Below are 22,727 nucleotides of genomic sequence, written 5' to 3' on the forward strand. Positions count from 1 at the left end.
CCCATGAAGAGTCCTCTGCCCCTGAGGGTCTGTGGTGTCCTGGATGGGCTTCAGCACCTGTGTCTAGAATGGGCATCAGGGACAAGGCAGGAGGTCATCATGGCAGCTGAGCACCGTGGACCAGCACAGCTTCCATGCTGCTACGTCCTTGTTCTGTGGCCCTCCCTTCCTCCCCACCCCCACCCGAGTAGTCACTGCCTCCATCCCCCACTGTGTGTGTGGTTCTGCACATGCCCTGTTTGTAACTGGAGTGAGTGTTGACGGGCATCTGATCTGTGCTCTGTCCCCAGCCTGGACCACCATCGTCGGCCTTCTCTACCACTCCATGCACTATTACCTGAACAACATTCCCCCAGCCAGCACAAGGTGAGTGCTGTACAGTGATGTGGGGGGGGCAGGGGGGAGGTGTGGATGTTTCCTGGATGGCCAAAGGAGGTGACACCCCACACTGCCACACACACACGTGTCTTTTTGTTAGAAAACTTTGGCTGCTAGCATCTGCTGCCTCACTATTCAAGCCAGGCTGGGCTTCTGGCCCTTTGCAGAAAACTAGGGAACTCTGTCAAGTAGGATCCAGCAGGCTCTGGGGCAGCCAGGTCAGCTATATTCAGAGACACAGGCAAGAGACCTCATCAGCACCCTCTGGGCTGACAATCATCTGGGACCCATGATGAATGAAGCTCTCTGAGCCTCAGTTTGCACAACTATAGAATGGGAAGGCAGCTGACCGGCCTTGGGAAGATTTCTTGCCTCCCCTCTCTCCCCATTTTTTCCTCATACAGTTGAGGAAATACATTTCCTCATACATATGAGGAGAGCAGGAAGCTCAGGCACATAATTAAACTCCCCTGGGGTCATTCACATATCAAGCTCACCAGGCCCCGCCCCAAGCCAAACTTGTGCACAGTGATTCATATAGGTTTCTCACCGCACTGTCCATCCCTGACCTTGGCCATGAACAGCACTGCAACCTCAGAACTCCATGTCAGGAATAGGGCTGTGGCAGAGCAGAGTGAGGCGGAGAAATCTAGTCTGAGAAGTTTTAAGCAAATGGGAAACTTGTTGGATACTCTAAGTTTCAGGAGCACCGTGGTCCAGCTGCCCAACTGACAGATCTCGTCTCTAGGCTTTTTCCAGGCTGGTCTTCCTTCTCCGGCACTCAGTCAGTCTCCTTACAGTTTTAAGTCAGGGAGAGCTTGTCCTTCAGGGCTGACATCCAGCAGAGAGGAGTGAGACTCTGTCCCAGCACTCCCTTCCTTAATCTCTCCATTCCGTGGAAAGGTTCCTGGGGTGTGACCTCATCCTTGACTGTCATGTGGTTGAGCCACGTGCTGCGCTACCCAACACAGATCTAGATGGCAGGGCTTGCTCCAGAGCCATGGACTCAGCTCTGAGTGCGTGGCCGAGGGGAGGAAGAGGGACCAGCCAAATAAACTGAGGGAACCAAGACACCTTCGTGAGGAAAGTGATGGACAGGAAGCAACGAGACAGTAGACTTACCCAGAAGCATGTTTGTGTGATGACTGTGTGTTTGTGTAAACGGGGAAAGTTAGGTTCAGATGGGACAAGTAAGGGCCTGAGGTTACATAGTCTGGCAGTAAATGTCCTGAGACTCCAAGCCTGGGGGCACAGACCTGGTCTTCTGCATTCCCTGGTGTATTTTGAGGTCTTTCCCAGTCTCATCTCCCGAGAAGCTGTCACACTTCCTAGAGGGTAGAACCGAGGCACAGAATTAACATGCTTAGCCAGAGGCTAGTTCCCGACCAGATGTAGGGTTAACCGTTGACTGCAGAACACTTGCCTTCAAGGGCAGGGTCTAGCTGTGCCCCTCCCTCAGTCCCCATTTGTGACCCATTTCCACTGACTCCCAAGGATTCCCGAGGCTGTGAACTGCAGAGACTGCCTGCTGTCTGTCGCCAGCCGCCTGATCTCCCTGGAGGTGACCCCACCACCCACTCTGTCCCAGAACCTATCCGGCTCGCCTCTGATCACTGTCCATCTCAGGCACAAACTGGTGAGTGGAAGGCATCCCCCTCACTGGCTCTCGTTATGGTTTTGCTCCCTAGAGTCCATCTCCTCACAATTTTGTTCTTGGACCACAGCTGAGCCTTGCCAATGACACGTGGGCTGACATTGAGTGAAGTGGTCTCTGGGGTCCCCCGCTGTGGCTCTCCAAGGAGAGTGCAGCTCTTATGGGTATACCCCTGGCTTGTGGAAACATTTTGCTCAAAGTAGAGGGACAGCTGTGCCAGGTGGCATGTCACTTAGCAGGCATGAGGGTGTAAGCAAGATGCAGAGCTGAGCTCTGCCATGCACTGCTGCAGAGTTTGAGAGCGACACCTCTGTGCTTTGGGTTTGGAGGGATGAGCTGTTTGCCCCCATGCATTTACTTGCACTGAGGTTCTCTCATCTTTATGCGGCTCTGCCTGAGGGTGAGAATGGCAGAGATGGGATGTGAGGTTCCTAAGATGCCCATGTGGATGTGCACACTCAACTCACACAATGTCTTCCTATGCTTGCAGCCGGCACCTAGCATCTTGAGGGTGATGCTGGGCACACAGTAGGGCATGCCTGAGGTCTTGGGAATCTCACTGTCCTAGGTGAAGCTTCTGGAGAGGGAACCCATAGGTGAGAGCAGATATCACAAGGGCAGGAGGAGGCATGCTGGAAAAGTCGGGGATGCTCTCTGCCGACAGGAGAAAGAGGAACAGGAGGGTGGGATAAGAGCCCCTGAGAGCAGAGGGCAGACAACAGGGCTCACACCCATTTGTGCATCTGCTTTTGTGTGCACGTGGGCCTGCATGCACTCAGCCTGGCTAGAGCTGAGAAATCCAAGATGTTTAAACACAAGAGTTTGTTTCCATGTTTGCTCTGGTGTCATTTCCTCTCCCCTTTTGTTAGGGAGCAGTTCCTGCTCTTCTCCCTCTTGTTTGTTTTGAAAGTGTCTGCAAGTCTGGTCTGTCCTCCTCAGGGTGCTGCTTGGTCCTGCTCCCTAACCCGGATTATGGGGCTCCCAGGATTCAACAGCCTTCTCTGAGAATTTTGGGTTTGCCATGTAAAGATCTGCCCAGTGCTCTGGAAACACTGTATCCATCTGCAAAGAAACAGAACAGAGAGACAGAGACAGAGAAGACAGGGAGAAGTCTCTCAGGTTGTCATCCCGGTAGGGTAGCAATGACAGACGATAGCTTCACTCCATTTCTCTTGAGGTTGTGTGTGTGTGTGTGTGTGTGTGTGTGTGTGTGCGTGTGTGTGTGTGTGACTCGCTTCAGAAGATGAAGTTTAATAAGTGGTCAAGGACAGACTTAACACAGAGTCTTGAAGACTGATTATCCCACTAAGGTCACTAGGGTCTTACGAGGCACTTCAGCAGCACTAAAAACCAAGATTTCAGAACCCAGATGTTTTCCCTGCCCAGCACATGCTGACTTGAATGTAGGCGAAGGAAGCAGGTTTAGGGGGGCTGCCCTACTCACTGGAATTCTCAGAGGGAAGCAGCAGGAGGGCCCACACCTTCACAGGGGGGTGGGGGTGGCATGCGCACTGACTGGTCCTGTTGGAAAGGTGATGATGGCGAACAGGTGAAGAGGTGAGGGGTGAGAGGTGTGCTCAGGGAGGGGGCGTGGCACGACAGCTCAGAAGACCAAGGCTTCCAAGGAGCTGGTGACGAGCTGCAGACTGACCTGAGTGGGCTGTCCGTTCAGGAGACATATGTGCTTCTCTCTCAAAGGTAGGAGAAGTCTGGACTGTCTCAAGTGCTGAGTCTACTTAAGGTAGTGGTGGGGTCAGGGAGTCTACTCAGTAGATAGGGGCACTGCCACCAGACCTGACAACCTGAATTTGATGCCTGGGACTCACATGGTGGAAAGACAGAGCTGATTCCTATAAGGTATCCTTTAACCCCCCCCCCCCCCCACACACACACACACGCTAAATAAGTAAGTAAAAAAATGTAATTTTAGAATAGAAGGCAATAATGATGGGCTCTCTGCCATTGCTCTCCCCATCCCCCAACCTCCCATCTGAAGGCTTGCAGGGGAGCCAGCCTGACAGGAGGGGATGGCCTTCCATTGCAGTAAGATTATTACAGGTCTGGCCCTCCCAGTGCTGTTGGTGTTAGTCTTGTGGAAGACTCTGCTTTCGTCTTCTGTGAAGTTCTGGGGAGGTGCCAATTTGCAAACCAGAGGAGGGGGGAACCCGGAAGGGTAGGCTAAGACACATTCCCAGCTTAATGGCTGGTTACTGGAGTTATTTTTAACAAAGAGCTTGAATGAGGGATTGTGCCTTAAAGAGAGACTCTAGGGAATTTATATCCTATCAGAAGAGAACAGTAATTAAAGAGTCTTAAGAGTTTGGTTTTTGCTTTGTTTTGTGTGGATTTTGGTTGTTGTTTGTTTGTTTTTGTTTGTTGGTTTGGTTGAAGGTTAAGGCTGGCCTCCAGAGGTTTCGTAGGAGGGCTGCTGCAGCTTCATGGAGCAATTTATATTGTGTCCTCTTTGGGGGCTGATGGGAAAGAACAGAGGGAGCTGGGGAGGGGGGAAGAGAAGGGGAAGGCTTCAGCATTTGTCTCCCCCAGCTGTGTCCATAAAGTATGGGTCAGGGGTCACAGCTCCGTCTTCTAACATGTCCAAGCACATCCACGGTGAGGTTGGGGTTCCAGGCAGAGGGGCTCTCTTTTATTGTCATGGAGTATGGTTGGTGTGGGCTCCCCAGGATCTTGAGGGTGGGGGTACCTGTGCAGGTTTGCTTTCTATTGCGGTGATAAACACCATGACCGTAAGCAAGCTGGGGAGGAAAGGGTTTCTTTGGAGTCCTGATCACAACCCATCATGAAGGGAAGCCAGGGCAATAACTGAGGGCATAGGCCACACAGGAACACTGCTTCCTAGCTTGGTGCTCAAGCTCTCATGGTCAGTTAACTTTCTTCTCTCTCCCTGGACTATCTGCCCCGGGGGTGGCACCGCCCACAGTCCCCTCCCCCCATCAATAATCAAGAAAATTTCGTACAGACTTGCCTACAGGCCACTCTGACAGAGGCATTTTCTCAGCTGAGCAGGTACCTGGTGGATTCTAGGGGTGGAGGGTGGGTACAGGCTAGGCCCCCAGCCCATACCATAGCAAACCTGCTCAAAGGGCCCATGACCTAAACCTGTGTCACTCTGAATGTATTGGGTCCTGTCAGCCACCCTGGATGCTCAGGCTGCAGAGGATAAATGAACTGAGTGAGGCCAGTGTTTGGAGTTGCCCCTCTCCACATGGATGGCCTGCCCAGGCTTGGTGTATCTATGGATCACCCAGACTGCAGGGACATCTGCCATGCTATATCTCAGTCCACTGCACCATCTTTCTTGACTCCATCCCTAAGGCTGGCTTTTTTATTCCATGGTCCCCTCTAAGTGTGCCGGAAGCCAGACCTTCTCTTGGAGTGCTATTTTGGTCCTGGGAATCCGTCTCCATGCAAAGTAGCGCACATCTACCCCGTATTCTAGGATTCTGGGATTGATAGTGTGTAGACGCCAAAGGCTAGTGGATCATGTGACAGTACTCCAGTCTAGTGTCCCCTCAGAGCTGGAAAATAGGCCTGCATGGCATCCTCAGGCATGGGATCCAGATGTTGCATATTTCCATAGCACCAGACCTCTTTGCTACAACAGCTGTGGCCTCTTGACTCAGCAAGATGTGGGGATTTGTGGACATTGTTGATAAGCTAGCCGTAGGGCATTCTGTGACATCTGTAGCCTCTGTTCACTCAATGCCTGGAGCTGAGTCCCCAGCCATGACAACCAAATACAACTCCAGACACTGCCATGCATGCCTTGGGAGATTCCCAATTGAGAATCCCATCTGTCATTGCAGTAGAAGCAGCTAGATGGCTGCTATTGCTATGTAACATTCCATTGTGGGGCATCCTATTCTTTATCTGCTGGGGTGTGCTTGGCTTGTTTTCTGGCTTTATATCATTAAGCACAGTCACTTTTCTGTTTCTTAAAGGAGAACATTTAAAACCAATGGTTTTACAGCTATTATTTCCCTGTGATCTGTTGTGAAAGAGAGGTCTTTTTTTTAATAATTTTTATTTTTATTAATTACAGTTTATTCACTTTGTATCCCCCCCTGTAGCTCCCTCCTTCCTCCCTTCCCAATCCCACCCTCCTCCCTTTTCCTCACTTGTGCCCCTCCCCCAGTCCACTGATAAAGGAGGTCCTCTTCCCCTTCCCTCTGATCTTAGTCTATCAGGTCTCATCAGGACTGGCTGTATTGTCTTCCTCTGTGGCCTGGTAAGGCTGCTACCCCCTCAGGGGGAGGCAATCAAAGAACAGGCAAATCAGTTCCTGCCAGAGACAGTCCCTGTCCCCATTACTCTGAACCCACTTGGACACTGAGCTGCCATGGGCTACCTCTGTGCAGGGGTTCCAGGCCATCTCCATGAGTGGTCCTTGGCTGGAGTATCAGAAAAGACCCCTGTGCCCAGACTTTTTGGATCTGTTGCTCTCCTTGTGGAGCTCCTGTATCCAGGTCTTACTATCTTCCACTTTTTTCATAAGATTCCCTGCACTCTGCCCAAAGTTTGGCTATGAGTCTCAGCATCTGTCTCGACACCCTGAAGGGTAGAGCCTTTCAGAGGCCCTCTGTGGTAGGCTCCTGTCCTGTTCCCTGTTTTCTCCCTCCTCCGATATCCATCCTTCCTGCCTTCCTGAATGGGAACTGAGCATCTTAACCAGAGTCCTTCTTTTTGATTAGCTTCTTTAGGTGTACAGGTTTTAGTATGTTTATCCTATATTATATGTCTAATATCCACTTATGAGTGAGTATACACCCTGTGTGTCTTTCTGCTTCTGGATACCTCACTCAGGATGATCTTTTCCAGGAAATCTTTTTACAAATTAAATTTATTTTATTTATTTGTGTGTATGTATGTGCTCATGTGCCATGCCATGTGTACAGAGGCCAGAGGACAAACTGCGGGAGTCAGTTTTCTCCTTTTAACACGAGAGTCTCCAATTTGGGTCAACAGGTTTTGCGGTTTTGCGGCAAGCACCTTTGCCCTCTAAGCCATCTTGTTGGCTCCATGAGAAGAGAAGTCTTGTTATAATGTAAATAAAGCATTTTCTTCCCCTGCTGTGGTGCTCTGGGGACCGGTAGCCCCTCCTGCAGACTGTGCTGTGATGTGGCTCCTTTAAAAAAAAATCCATCTATGATGAATGTTGAGCTCTAATGGGCTCCCAACGGGGCTCTTTGGAGACCAGGGCACATACACCGACTTGTGTAAATGAGGCAAGGCCAGCCATGCTGTCTTTCCCAGTTTCTGGTTCAATCTGTCTGAATATACAGGCCAATTGCCATAAACGCCCTAGTCATTTCCATATTTGTGTCATAGCCCGCACCCTGCCTCCCACTGTTGAGTCTGGCTTTTCCCAGCCTTCAGCCTAACAGACAATGCTCCGATGAACTGCTGTGTGCCCACTCAGGTCTCTCTCTAGGACAGCATCTTTGAAGTGGAACTGTTTGGTTAAACGGCCACAGATTTGGTGTCATTTCCAGTTTGCTTGTGATGTTTAAGCCAAGTATGTGTTTATGTTCGGAGGAAGACAGACAGCAGATCAGTGAACTTGGGCTCAGAATGTGAGCTGTGGGGGTTAAGGTAATTCAGACCAAACTCTCATTCCCATCTGAAGAGCACGTGTCAGGGCAGGTAGCACCCTCTCAGGAAGCCACCTGTCCCCACAGGTGCCTCATTCCTCATGAAGTAGACATGCCCAAATGAGCTCACCCCAGCACGAGTGGCAGAACACAGCCAGTGTCTGAATGCCCATTCCACACGCAGTCCCGTCCCATTGTGGGCTATGCAGGGAGCATACTAGACCATTCCAGACCTACCTGGTGTGTGTTCACTCCTGTTAGGCATGAGCCTGGGAGACTAGTTGTTGGTCCAGGGGCAAGTGTGTATGTGTGTGTCATTGAGGAACAGCACCAATGATTCATCACATTTCCCAAAGTAGGTACCATTCCGCACCCCCATGAACATGTGAACCTGTCAATCATATTTGGAACTATTTTCTCCAGGCTGGCCATCTAGGGGGCTTGTGTTGCCTCATTTTGGTTTCCATTTATTTTCCTCTATGACACCAACGACCTTTTTATGTGTTTATCAGGCATCCTCATACTCTCTCTCTCTGTGTATATATATATACAGAATGTACCCTATTTTCCCATCTAGTTGCTGCTTTTGTTTCCTTATCGATTTTCAGTTCTTGGCCCTTCCTGGATGTGAGGCATTTGTATTGCAATCTCCTTCTGCTGCTGTGCCTGGCCTTTTTGCTCTCAGGGTGTCTGTTGATGAGTGGCTGGCTTTAAATTTTCATGCAAGCCCATTTATCAAACTCCTGACTTGAACTTCGTGCCCCTTTGGTGTCCTGATCAAGAAATCTCATCCGACTGGAGGTCACTGAGAAACTCTGCTGCTGTCTGAAGCACTCCCTGCTTGCTTCCATTAAGCTCTGCAATCGCTGTCTAATCGTGTCTCTTTGTGTGATGAGCTCCCCTACATGCATGCCCGATTTACCGGGCTCCACCTGTTGGCAAGACAAACCTCTACCTTAGGCTGCTGTGCTGCCCTTCCCCATCCATCAAAGCGACTGTTTCTACCTCCCTAACTTCAGTGACTTTATGCTAAAGCCGTGCTAGCCCTCACGCTTCGCCTGGGCTGTTGATTTCGGGATCTACATCTTAACGACTGATGTTTGTTGCAGTACCTTCAGAAGGATTCCAAGATCAGCGCTGTCACCACCGGGGCTCGTTAGCCTGTTTCCCACTTAGCTCTAAAGTCTGATGGGCAAAGGCTTACATCTGCTTGTTTCTGTTTGAGTTCCTTTGATTGCTGGCAACGCTGAGTGCCCTTCCCTGAGTGTGTCCGCCATCTGCATTCTTCTCTCAGATCATGAACTCTTGCCTTGATTTTCTTTTTTTGGAGGGGGGGTGATATGCTGTTCGCTTCATTACTGGCTTCTAAGATCCCTCCTCATCTCACAGAGAGCTCGTTGCCTGCTGCAATACACCATAGCTCTGTTTTATCTTGACAGTTTTTTGCCTTGTGCAAGTGAAAGAGTTCTATATCGTCAAGGGTGTCAACTGTTTCCTCTAGAAAGATGTCCCATCTCTCCACAGCCGCTGTGACAAATCCACATAAACCCAGTGGCTTGGAACAACACGGCTTTATTATCCGTGAGTCCTGGTGGCCTGATGTACAAAATCAGTTTCCTTGTGTTAAACTCCAGGTGTGAGAGGCCCAGAAGGGCAACTTCCCTTCTTGCCTTCCCAGCTTCTACAGACACCCTCCGCTCTACTGCTTTCTTTGAACCATTTGCAGACCAGCCATTCCATCCCTGTCTCTCCCTCTCCCCCCTCTTCCGTTTTGACCCTGCTACCTATCTCTCCCAAGGACTTCATGAGGACTTGGGACCACCTGAGTAATCCAGGGGTACTCTCCTATCTCAAGCCCTCGGTCATTGAAGATCATTGGCATAGAGCCTTTGCCATATGGAGACAGCTGCTCCTTCCTCAGGATCGGGGTGCGGACACCTTAGGCAGACAGTCATAGTCCTTCACAGAGAAAAGGACTGCGTGGGTTGACAGTCTTCCTCCTTAAGGTGACAAGATCCTCAGAGGGTCAGAGGAACGTCACGGTGTCACTCCCATCCTCCACAGATGAGGCCAGGGTAGGGTTTTCCTCACTGTGCATCAGGGCACTGAGGGACGTTGGTCAATAACTGAAGAAACAAAAACCATTTGGCTTCCTTTAGGGACCAGCTCTGGGGACTGCACAGTGGGGCAACTCTTGGCATGCCTCAAAAGGCACAGTTGTCCTCTCCTGCTTTTAGCCCTGCCTGAGTGTCTCCTAGGACCCTGGCAATAATGACTCAAAGAAAGGGGGTGCTCCCCACCCAGGTGTCCTTTGAAACTCCCTGAAGAGTTAGACACAGATGCTCAGGGCCCTACTGAAGCCCCCAAATGGTGGAGGCAGACACCACCCTGCCCAGTGCCAGCTGGGCTTGGGAACTTCGTGCAGCTTTGCAAAGAAATTCCCAGCCTCCCCCTCCCTGGGTAGTGTGTGTTCTTCCAAGTTCTCCGAGTGTGTCACTTGGTGCATTCTAACACCAACTTTGGAAATTCTGCATGCCGGTGGATTTTGTAGCTCATTCTAGTGTTCTCGTTCAGACCTCCCACCATTGATATGTGGAAAGCAGCCTGTGTTTCTCCACACAGGGCCCTTCCTCATTTGTGGTTGCTTGTGTGCTCCAAAAAGGGTATTTTCGTTGCACCTGATTCTCATGTGAATCTTTTGCTCTCGGAGGTCCATTGTAGGTTTGCTCTCCTGCACGTTGGGAGATGGTGGACAATGGTGGGACTAGGATCTTTAGGTCATTGGGGCCTTGCCCCTGAAGGAGATAATAGGACCCTGTTCACCTCCTCTGTCTCTCTTTTGATTTCTGGCCACGAGGTAAACAGTTTTGCTTTGCTATGCATTCCTTGTTATTGTCTCGGCACCTCAACATAGCCCAAAGCAAACGGGGACTCCCCCACTAGTGGGCAGGCATCGAGAAAACTAGAAACTTTGCAAACAGCCTCCCCCTTTTTTTTCCCAAACTGAGCATGCGGCCTGGGGGCAGCAGCGAGCACAGTCGGAGCTTATAAACGGTTTGTACTGACAGGGCTCCTGGGCCTCCCCCAACTCTGACTCCAGCTGAGAGACTACAAGTTCACCCAAGTTTCTTATTTTAGCAACTCATATCTGTCCAGCTCTGCTAAACCGAGGCATCACCAGCACCAATCCCCAAGCCTCCATAGGGTCGGAGAGCTCTGAGGATGCTCTGAAGTTCATTACTGCTTGAGCGGATGTCTGCGCCTTCGGTGGGCAAGTCTTTGGGAAGCATCGCTACATGGGCTGCCTTTTGTCCTGTGTGGCTTGAGTGTGCCACAGAATGAGCTAGGTAGGGTAAAAGTAACTTTTACTCGCCTGTTTCAAATGGTGCCTCTGTCTGCTAACCTAGGCCTAGTCCTGGAAGCTTCTGGTCTCTATACCATCTAACCTAGCCCTAGGATGTTTTCAGCCTCTGAGACTGACTGCTAAATAAGCTCACTCTTACTTATTCTTACTAAGCTCTGAGCTGGCTGGTTCAACTCAGCTATTCTGGCTCAAACTCCTCTCCCAGCTGACTTATTCAATCTGGCTTCTCTCTCAGCCTCTGAATTGTTCTGCTTGGCCTCTAGCTCCAGCAATCTGCTCTTATTTTCTGGCTCCTTATTCTCTGGCTCTGTCTTGATCTGAGTTCTCTCTCTGCAATTCATCTCTCTGTTACTGTCTTGGTAAAACTGCCTCTTCTCTCTCATTCTCTGTGATGCTCCTTAAGTAGCTTCGCTTACCTCTCTCTTCTCATGAGAGTTGGACATATCCTATTCTATCAAGTATTTCTCTGATTCATCACATTTTCTGCCATTCAACTAGGTATCACTTTCAAAAATGGGTACTTCTTTCTACAAACTAACTTTACCTTCCTTGTTTGGGATTAAAGGCGTGTACCACCATGTCTGGACCTAAGCTTTTCTTTACCTGAAACTTGCTCTATACCAGGCTGGCCTTGAACTCAGATTTGCTTGCTTCTGTCTCCTGGATTAAAGGTGTGTTTATATTCCAGCCAGATCACACAGACCTTGAAGATCTTGGAATGCCAGAACAGCGATGTTCTGAAATAAAATTCCTCTACGAGGTAGACTTGTGTGCACCTGGCTTCCCACTTGTATAAAGGTGGGGGCAGGGTGTGCTGAGGCTCGGGGTGGGGCTGTTCATATCTTTTTTTCTTAGGATGTCAGTCAGGGCTCACTGACTTCTTATTCCTGATGGGTGTGTGGACGGGCAGCTCTGGAACATCCCTTCTGCCAGAGCTGACTGGTGACCGCAGAGGCTAATCGCAGGGTGGGGACACACAGTGGTCTCTGGGATTGTGAGCAGGGAGTGTCCGGCCAGAGCTATTTAGCTGCAACTTCCCTGGGCCCATTTCCACAGCTGCTGTGTCACTGGAGTGCTGGGTGAGGTAGGAAGCCAGGCACAGGGTGTGCCTGGGCATCGGTGTGCGTGGCTTGCTCTGCCTCCCAGGTTGGGCAACCTACCCTCTGCCAACAGTTCTGCATACGAGAAAACGGCCCAAGTTCCAGCTTTATCTAAGTCCTATGACCCTATCTTTTATCCTTGGCTTGGTCTCTGCCATCATGCTGATAAGACAGCCACAGCCTGCTAGCTGCGCCCTCTTCCAGACTTGCCCCCACTTTTAACTCAGTACCCAGAGGACTTTTCAAAATGTGGCTGGAGAGGCAGCTTAGTGGTTTAGAACACTTGGTGTTCTTGTAGAGGATCAGGGGTCAGTTTCCAGTACCCACATGGCATCTACCAACCATTCAGTTCCAGGGGCTCTGACACCCTCTTCTGGCCTCTGTAAGGCACTACATGCATGTGGCACACATACAGGCAAAACCACTCATACACACACACACACACACACACACACACACACACACACACACACAGAGACATATGCCACCCATGTGTGTAAAACCTTTCCCTATGGCTTCTACATTCCCAGCCTCAAACCACCACAGCCTCCTCCTGGCTCTTCCTCGAACAAATCAGGATCTTTGCTTGCATTCTTCCTCCAGAAAGGAATGCTCTTTCTCCAGAAAGGAATGCTCTTCCTCAGGCCCCCACATGGCTACCACCTTCCCAGATTCTGTCCCACAGCCCAACCATCCTCCAAGAACCAACCATACACCCCAACCATACCATATCATGCTTGCTACCTTTATTCCCTTCATGCAATCCTATTTGCATGACTTTTTTTTGTTGTTGTTTTTTGTCTGTTTTCTCTGGTAAAAAACAGCTTCTATGAGACAGGCAGAGGGGGAGGAGGAAAGGGTGAGAGGAAGAATACAACCTCTAGGGTCCCTTCCAATGTTTGTTAACTGAATAAATGAATGAAAGGAAACTTTAGACATAGCTCTCTGACCCTGAGCCACGCCGGTCCAGGGTGAGCCAGGCCACACTACCTGAGCTCTGTGGACAGTGACTCTTACCTGACACTCTTCCCTCACTAAATGGCCTTGACAAACCTAAACTGTGCCTGGGCCTCCATGTTTCCACTTCCAGTCCTCACCATGACTAAACACAGAGGTGTTCTTTGCCTGTGTGCTCTGGATCCTCCTCATTGGCCTTGAGACACTACAGCTTTGTCACCCTCTCTCCCATGATAGAACAAGGTCCTGGAAGGGATAGATTCAGTCACCTCTCTGTCTGCTGCGAACCCGCCCCAGCTCCCCTAAGACACAGGTGTTGTGAGGGCAAGCCCCCTCAGGAGCCCATACGTAGCGTGACAGCTCTCATTTAGTCCTCCCGTCCCACCCCACTTCTCTGGCCATGGTGGCTTTTACTCACGAGGCCCTTTCCTGCCCTCTTGGTGTCCAGTTCCTCTGACTCTTATCACCCTCATGTAGCTGGGGAGGCTTGCCCGCCATGTCCCTTCCTTGGGCACCTATGTTCTCCGTGTGGACACTGATGTTCCTGTGAGTCCTAATGTGTTCACTTGTACATGTGTGTCGTATCAGGCATGGCATGTGGCTCATAGTAGGAGCTGCCACTGTAGAGGAAATCCCCTATTCCTGATATCTAGTCAGCTGGGGGCAGGTAATCAGACCCAAAGCATGCCCCTGAGACACAGCACTGCGCTCAAACGCAGCTCTGGTCTTGGTAGGTAAACTCACACTCAGTGGAGGCCTAAGCCCCCACCACTTCCCAACTGAACAAGATTCTCTCCACGGTGCCTGGATGATTGCTCAGGGGCAGTCACCAGCCCCACAGAGGAGGCCCACTTACTTGTTCTAAGACTGGACAATGGGGGAGCAGCAGGAGGCAGAGACTGAGACAACGCTATTGTTAAGTCCCAGAGAAAACTGTATTATAACCATGCTAATGGGGGTCAAAACAAAAGGAGAAAAATCCGCCCACTTCCCTAGGTCTGGGTCTAGCTCCACAGATGTCTAATGCGCACAGAGGTTTACGTGGTGGGAATCACAATGTAGATGAGATCTGTTTCCTTGCCTAATTATTTTCATCGTCTCCACAAAAGCAAACTGGTCTCCGGGAGATTTATTCACACAGAAATCACTGCAGAGGGAAGCTGTGTACTGTCAAGGATCCCGTGTGCTCCTTGTTTACCTGGACTTCTCTTTTTCTCAAAGCAGCTTTGGGGAAGGAGGGGGGCACATGTGTCATGGCGTTCCTGTGGAGGTCAGAGGACAACTTGGGGGTGTTGTTTCCACCAAGCGGGTCTTGGAGAGGGAACTCAGGCATAGCAGCGAGCTCCCTTTACCTGCTGAGCCATCTCTCCAGCCCCAAATCTGAATTTTAAAGATGACTTGGCATCGCTGGAGTGTGACCCTGCTCAGGTGCACTCTCTTTTTGCCAGACTGCTACCGCAGGTACCTGGATCGCCAGAGCCACAAGCCACCCAGGAGCTGTGGGCTTTGCGGGTTTTGTAACTACGTGAGTGGAATCTCCATGCCTCCACCCACGCCACACGCTGTGGTTTCTGTCCCGGCTTTTAGGGCACGTGGAGATGTAGATAAGTCTCAGCCAATGGTTCTAATGACTAGTACTGCAGATGACCTGGCTTCATTGTCACAGTGACAAACCATCCTTAGGTGCTACACTGTTGGGACTCCTCCAGTCTCCCAGCCCTGTTCAACACCTGTCTGTCACCCAGCAATGGATGCCTATTCTTGCATTTCGGAGCTTGGGGCCACTTCTCCTCCAGAGAGGAACCAGGCTGCTGGTGACACCAGGTCTATCAGGCAGACTGTGTTCTTTTTCTTCCTGCCCAGATGCAAGGGGCACACATTGAATATTTGCTTTCTGGAGTGGATGAGGCAGGAGCAGTACCCAGGGGCAGTCACGGAAGTAGTCCAGTACATGTGAGCCCCTTGTCATTAGCACCCCCTAATGAAGCAGAAGTGATGGAGGGGCCATTTTCCTAAGTCAAGAATAGACCTGAGCACTGAGGGTGAAAGGTTTACTGGCCTTGACAGTGGGAGTAGAAGAAAACAAGTCTGAGCTGCACCCCCAGCTCGGGGAGTACCTACACCACCTTCTGATTGCTGACTGTGTGTGTAGCAGTGACTGATGTTTAAATATATCACGCGCATGCACATACATACACAGGGGTCAAGGCTCAGGCTGACACTTGTGGGTGAGCACTGGCCTCACGGTGAGGAATGTTGGGGTTTGTGTTTGTGTGCTTCTCAGAGACTCTTCAGGCAAGTTGAAAAGGCTGTGCAAAAATGCAAGACCCTGGGAAATGGCAGGACCGGACAGGATGGATTCCTGTAATGTTCTGTATAATGTGGCCTGTGTGCACAGACCGTGGGGCCAGACCCACCTTGCCCGAATAGGCCCCCATGGAGGGAGAGGCAACTGGAACTGGCAGGCAGGAGCTTGTTGCTCCTCTTGGGGTGACAGTGAGGAGGGGCCACCAGCCTGGTGATTCTGGCAGGGTGAGGACAGCCCAGGAAAGCCTCCCCTGCCTAAAGCCCCTCCCTGCCACCCTTTTGGAACCTCCTAGAAACAGCCTCACCACTTGCTTCAAGCCAGGGCTCTGCCCCAGAGGCCCTGGCTTCCTCTCTTCCTTTCTGCTTTAAAACAGTGAATTGTTAACAGATGTCCATTTTATTACTTTATTTGGTTGGTAGTTTTGACGTTTGCTCTCATTTAATAGCCCAGGCTGATCTGAAATCTCATACTTGCTATGTAGCCCAGGCTAGTCTTACAGCAATCCTCCTGCCTCTGCTTTCTGAGTACTGGTGCACGCCAACCACCATGCCTGGCTTAGAGCCCAAAGACACCACAAGCAAATCTGGGTTTGCAAATTCCACTGATGTGGGAGGGCTTGGCAAGGGGCCATGTCCACATGGCGCCACTGGTCTTCTGTGTCAGGCTCCATCTGCGGACATGACTTGAAGGGTGAGTAGACTTTCATTCCTGCAGGGGTGGCTGAGTCCCACCTGCCGTGCTCTCCCAGCAGTTTAGAGCAGGTGTGTGGGATGGGTCACCGGACAGGCACATAAGCTTCCCAGTGCATCGTGGCCTGCCCCCGATACTCTGATGCCATCTTGCTCCTCTTTCTCCCCTCCGTTCTTGTTTCCTCTCTTCATTTTTCCTCCCACTCCTCCTCCTTTAACTAGCTCTGAATTTTCCCTTCCCTCCCCTTTTCCTTCCTCTTCCTCCTTATTCCTGCTAATGTTTCTCCCTCCCTCCCAAACGGAAACACGATTTGAAGTCACAGCTTTGATATGTGGTTGTGTATCTTAGGTCACACACAAGATAAATACACACTGTTCCTTCAGACCAGGGGAGAGTACAAGACGACAGTCCCCATGTCCAGTCAGCTTGCTGATGTTATTCAAACCATTGACGCTTCTCATGCTTGTGGGGGTCCTGAGACAACATGATGACCATTCTGCTGGTGGCCTGCTCTTAGCAGCTATGTCACGATCTAATCCGTACACGTCCCCCCCCCCAAATGCACACCTGGATCAAGTCTCCAGTTTGGAGTAGATCTTGGCCCCTTCAGAGGCCATGTCGAGCAGGGCCATGACAATTAGAGTCTAGCCTCATGGGGTTATAGATGGGAAAGTCACTGAGCTCCACAGGCACCCCATAGCTGGCTCAGAAGGCATTGCCGTATTAAGAAGGAGGATTCCTACCTTTGTATTAGTTATTTTTCTCATTGCTGTGAACAGACACCTGGCAGAAACAGCTTAGAGGAAGCAGGTTTATTTTGACTCATAGGGTGTGCAGTCCACCATGGTGGTGGGAGCAGCTTGGGTCAGTGGCAGCAAGGATAATATGCTGCTTGTTCACATCGCTAAGGACCAGGAAGAAAAGAACAGACAGCATGCAGGGCTGGCCTACTCACCCTCAAGGTCACTCCTACATTTTACAGTGTTCTCAACCCATTCTGGCAGGCACACCCACCCCGTGATGTCTTCCTAGCTGTCTTCCATGGGTCTGCTGGGGTGGACCTATATATGGGATCCATGTGAGCCCAGGGGTGGTATCCCTAGGACTGGAGTGGTCGCCCATGTGCACATGCTTGGGAAAGGCCTTTTGTTCTGGGGTCCTATCACCTGGATTTAAGGGAGCAGATCCTCAGTCCATTCCACTGATGAGCTGAGGCTGTGTTGATTCACACAAAGCTTCACTCGGGAATAGACAGTGGGCCAAGCTAGCCACTGTGTTCAACCCTCCATTCCCCAGGGGGTCTGAGCAGAGCATGGCCTTCTCTCACCCACTGCTCAGAACCCTGTCAGCACCCTGATCATTCAGGGCTCCTCTCTCCGCTGGAGCCTCAGCTGGCCTGGAGGGAAGGGAGGGTGAGGGGCAGGAGGACACTCGGTGCAGAGACAGGCTGATATATGTCCCTGCTGTCCCAGGAACATCAAGAGCCCTTCCAAAGTTAACTCTGTAATATTTAACAAAACATTGCCACCTAGACCCATAATTCGCTCTGCAGCCCTACAGGGAGCTTAGGGAGGACTGTGAGAGCCTCATGGCAGAGGAGGAATGGAATTTGCTGGGACTCTGTCTTGGCTGAGAAACTCAGAAGTAGGAGTAGAAGCCAGGCTCTGGGTCCCTGGGGAAGCAGAAATCTGCTTGCCAGCAGCACGTGGGCACTGTGCTGTCTTATCATGCTCTCACGGCCCAGCTAAATGCAGCAAGCTTTCTCAAAGAACGTGAGCATCCCTCTGCCCAGCACACTAAAGAAATAATGGTCTGTCGGCCTCTATCACCCCAAGAGAGTGAGAGAATATTGCCCTGAGGTCAGGGCTTTGATACTGGGCAGCTAAGGTCAGCTATGTGTGGGGCTGCCCACATTAGCTCTGCCCTACAGGAGGACATCACATGGACACAAAGGTGGACTCAGGATGAAGTGAACAAGAAGGGCCGCTGGGACAGGCAGGGGGACAAGAAGGGAAGTTCATTCACCCGTAAAGTGTTTGACTGGCCTTGAGGTTTATAGACTAGCTCTGCATGCTGTCTGCTCTCCTCTAGACTGGCTTGTTTGCTTAACAACAGAATGGAAACTTACATGGACTTGACCCCTGGGACAAGTTTTTTTTTTTTTTTCTTTCAGAAAGCAAAGCATGGTGGGATTGGTGATTAGACTCCCACAAGCTTCCCCTGCAGCTTTGCTGAATAAGGTTCCAGGGCCTCCCACACGATGGGGCCCTACCTAGAGTGTGTAGACTGCACCATCTAGTTGCTGAGGTGGGATGGTGTGTCATCTTAGTTTGGGTCATGAGAGGACAGGTGTCTGCCTGTTACCCATAAGGCCTGCTCACTCGGTGTGGGGTTACTGCTCAGCCAGGTGTGGTGGCTGGCTGTCCTGGGTCCTAATTCCCCTCCCCTAGAGTTCATGTCTGCCCAGCCCACACTGTAGCTGGTGACAGTGCTGGGCGTCTTCTGTGGGTCCTGCACGCTGATACGCACACATGGTTTTGGGGGAGAACTGGATGGGCAAGTGATGTGCAGGCCTGGCTGTGCCTTGAGGTTCCTCAGATGGACAGGGCCGGGGCCCGCGGGGCTCCATCTCGGCCAACATTGCGATCTGCAGTTTGTCCCATGATGATCATAGGTTGTGAAACCAGCTGCTTTTTATAGTTCCCCGAAAGAACTTGTCTGCTGAGAAACTACCCCTTGTTTGAGGGCAGGACCAGCCCTCTCTGTGTCTTCTACAGCAGCAGTCCCTGGTGTCAGCTTTACAGGTCTGACTTTTCCTCATGCTCAGGGGGAAAAGTGGGGAAGAAGGGAGAAGGAAAGGAACAAGAGGACAGACCAGACATAAGGGACAAGTAAGGGATGAAGAGGGAGCCAATGGCACAGGAACTTACCAGGCCATGGCGCCTTAGTTAGATCTGTCAGACAGTGGTCAAGTGCCTTGGTCTCTGGCCTCAGTTTCCCTTATTGTTGAGTGGGGCCTTTAGTGCTGCTTGAACCTAGGACTGTGACCAGCAGGGCTTGGTCTGTGTGGCTGGCTTTTCAAAGGGAGTAGATCATGGGGGTCCTGATGTCAGATGTGACCTTGTGCCTGCTGTGGACTCCTCCATTGTGTCTCACCTACCTGGTCTCTCTTCTTTCAGACGTGCAGTGCCCATGTTTGCTCCACATGGGCAAACCCAAATGCCCCAGATGCCTGCTTCCCTCTCATTTTAGCAATGTCGGCACAGTGTGCCCACAATGATGTGCTTAGAATAGTGTTCTGGCCTGTCTCGAGGCTACACCAAATGACCTTGTAGATCAGAAGTGCCCTCCTCCCCTACCCCTCACCACATAGGGCAGTTTACAGGGCCGCAGGTGTCTCTGGCTAGCCATCAGGAGCATGACGGCTGCGTGCTGTTCACCTGGGTGTGACAGAAGGCATCGGGGTAGCTGCAGGGATGAGGTAGGCATGGGGGTGGTGATCCTGGGACAGAAGGACAAAGAATCAAACCACCCGACAGCTAGGTCTGTGATTGGAGCCTGGGGGTGGGGGGTGGGGCTGTTACCAGGTGCAGATCCAGGCACTCAGCCCAAATAGTAGGGTGACTGCTTGGGGCTTCTGAGTGTCACCCTGGGTGGTCAAGGAAATGGCCTCTGCTCCACCTCAGCTGGCTTTGTCCCTGTGGAACTGAACAAAAGTGTTCCATCTGCAGAGTGTGTGCCGGAGACACGGGGTTCCAAAATTGTGTGCAGGAAGCTGGGGATTTGTCATGTCCCAGCCAGAACAGTGGGCTTGCTGCCCGCTGGTGGCTCTTAGAGAGCAGATGTCCCCATCTTCTCAATGGAAGTCACCCCTATCATCTGCACAGCCGCTCCTCAGGGCAGCTGTAGCTAGGAGGTGTGGTTAGCCGTGTCCTTGGAAGCTTGCAGGCTCTTTGTTCTTCACTTCTTGGCCATGTTGACATTGGTCATTTCCATCCTTCCCTTACCACCTTCCTGTCTAGTTGTGTGTCTGGACAGGAAGCTGTCTGCTGTCTAGGTGGCAGTGGGTGGGACAGACTTGCCTTATATAGCAGGGCAGGCTCTGAGACACCTGCCCCAGAGTTCAGCTCAGGTCTCGGTTAGGATCCTGAGGCTGGTACCCCGCCATGCAATGCTGGAGGCTGGAGCTGACGTCCCTATGGCCAACGAACAATGCCATGGCTATGCTCTGTTAGATCTGGGTGATAGCCCCCTAGTCATTTCCCCCTTTCTAGTAGCTTTCTTTAAAATTGCACCTGCTCTGCCAGGAGGCGAGGTGGGTGGTGAATGTTGACTGAGCCCCGGGAACCCCGACAGTCTTGCCCCTTCACCTGCTATTTGAGTACTCCACCGTCTGGGCCATTGCCAGCAATAAGTGTTTTTCTTTTTTCTTTGGATGTATTTCTTTGTTCGGGCTGTTTAATTCTGCTAAAGTGCTCTGCTGAGCAGGGAAATATGCCTCTCAAGTAAAAGCCTTTTTGCTGAACACCCCCGTGCCTTAGAGAGGACCTGAAGTGGTTTTTGTGCCCTGGGAGTGACAGGTGATGTCCCAGAAGCAATCAGCCATAACCCCATGGTAACCCCACAAATATGGCTGTTTTTCTGAATGTTAGTGATCGTTAAAGTGAATAAATAGAACATCACCTTTTTCCGGGGACATGGAGACCCACCCCGCAGTGGGAGGCGAGGATCCATGTGCTGCCCACAGTGGGTCTCTCTGATTCGTGGCACTTGGTTTGGGGGGAGGGGCGGAGCACAGGTCAAAAGTAGGAGCGAGTTCAGTTTTTGACATATTTTTTCCTACGACTTAAATCTGTCCATTGACAGTTATACATATGCATACAATGCACATGCATGTATAAATATATGTGTTATCTATTCTATATATTATATATATGACAGTATATTAAATATACATATATATTATATATATATAATTCATATTGGCCACTCTGACTCCCTTACCTTCTCCCAAATCCCCACCATTAATGCCACCTGCCCTGGTCCCCACAAATTTTTCTCACTTTTATATTTTTTGTTTTGTGACCCACTGACTGTTTTGTCACCACCGACTTGGAGGCATCTGTTGGAGCTTAGTGGGCCGAGGTAGCAGACACATAAGTGAACGTGGTGACCCCCCCTCCCCCTCCACACTTTCCAGAATACGTCAATAGACAATAGTTGAGCAGCAAGAGCTAAGGTCCCAGGAGCTCCGTTCCCATCCCTGACTGATTGCAGACTGGGCTGCTCCGTGCTGCCCAGTGCTGGCCCAGCCCTGATGCCTGTAGTTGTGAATTCATGAGCCTACAATGTCAGATCTGGAGGGTGTCATTTCGCAGCCGCACCCTGTCTTCTGGCACTCTTCTGCAACGTTGCCTGTCCCTCAACTTCACGCACTCTGAGCATCTTGGACAGCCGTGAGTGTGCACTCGCCGCCATTCATGGATCTGGGTTGGGGCCATGGCAATTGCACCTAGGTTTAGTTTCGATGGAATGCCTCAGGCTGCTCTGCGGAGCATTTGTGCTTGCTCACCCCTCGTCCCCCCAGATGTAGTGGTCTGTGCTGGTGTAAACACTTTGTGCCTCTTCGATTTCCTACGAGCTTGGCGCTTTTGCACTCAGATCTCCATGCACCATTTGTTCCTGATGCCCCTCACTAGGACAGCCCTGTCCTCTGTGCTGACCTGCGCCCCCAAAGACGTAAACTCAAAGACAGACAACAGACAGAAACCGCACACATTTAAAGTCTGTTGCATCTGGGCCACAGATACCGCTTGCTAGGAAGACTAGGACTGGGCCTCTTGCCCAGAATCCCGCAGCCCCACCTTTTCAACCAGCCCCAGCTCCAGTTCCTAAAGTGGCCCTCGGCCTCTGCACTCCTGCCGTAAGCGATTTTCTAGAGCGTTCTGGGGTTGAACTGCTGTGGTCTGGCTGCATTGCTTTGTTATGCTATCTGCTGCCAGCTAAGTCAGCTTTGCCCATCGGGGGAGACCAGCATCTCCAGAACATCCCACCCACCGCACTGTGGGTCTGTGTTTTTCTGGCTGGTGTTCTGCAGGCTGTGCTGCCCGGTGGGCAGTTCTTCCAGCCCACTGTAGCTTTCTCAACTGTCCACTGGGCACTTGGTGATCGCCACACTGAGAACAGGTAGATCGCTATGTGGGGTCTCTGGGCTACGCTGTCTGGGCAGCTCCTCTTTCGATTCTCTGCACTGGGGACTCTGCCATGTCCTCCCTCCATTTCTACCACCTAGAAATTGTCTTTGCTAAAACTGGGGCATCAGTGAGCTCCCTCCCCAGCAACCTCCCTTCTCCACCTGCTGCTGCTCCTCAGGGAAGTCCACCATCTTGATGTTCTGGGAGCAAGATTCTCGAACTGCCCTGACAGGCTGGGTAACTGCTCTCTGACACCTTCAACTACCTCTTCAGTGGTTCCTATCTCATTTCTGACCCACCAGGATTTCATTTGATGTCTGAAAGTATGCGTGTGTGTGCATGTGTGAGTGTGCATTTGTATGTATGAGCGTGTGTGAGTGTATGGATGTGTGTTTGTGTGTATGAGTGAATATGAATTAGTGCGTGTATGTGAGTGTGTGTGATAAGTGTGTAGATGTGTGTATATGGGTGTG

General features: G+C 51.1%; 1 protein-coding gene across 2 annotated transcripts in view; it reads left to right on the top strand.

Annotated features, from left to right (window-relative positions):
- Adgrd1 (adhesion G protein-coupled receptor D1) overlaps window positions 1–22,727 on the top strand; it is a 112,086-nt gene that overhangs the window by 42,703 nt on the left and 46,656 nt on the right. For both annotated transcript variants that reach the window (XM_055606125.1, XM_055606126.1), the window contains 2 exons: window positions 291–366; window positions 1,873–2,014. In XM_055606125.1, the coding sequence (XP_055462100.1) occupies window positions 291–366; window positions 1,873–2,014 (218 nt within the window). The remainder of the gene's footprint in view (window positions 1–290; window positions 367–1,872; window positions 2,015–22,727) is intronic.

Source organism: Psammomys obesus, unplaced genomic scaffold (genome assembly GCF_907164565.1).
Source record: "Psammomys obesus unplaced genomic scaffold, mPsaObe1.curated_primary_1811, whole genome shotgun sequence".
Classification (NCBI taxonomy): domain Eukaryota; kingdom Metazoa; phylum Chordata; class Mammalia; order Rodentia; family Muridae; genus Psammomys; species Psammomys obesus.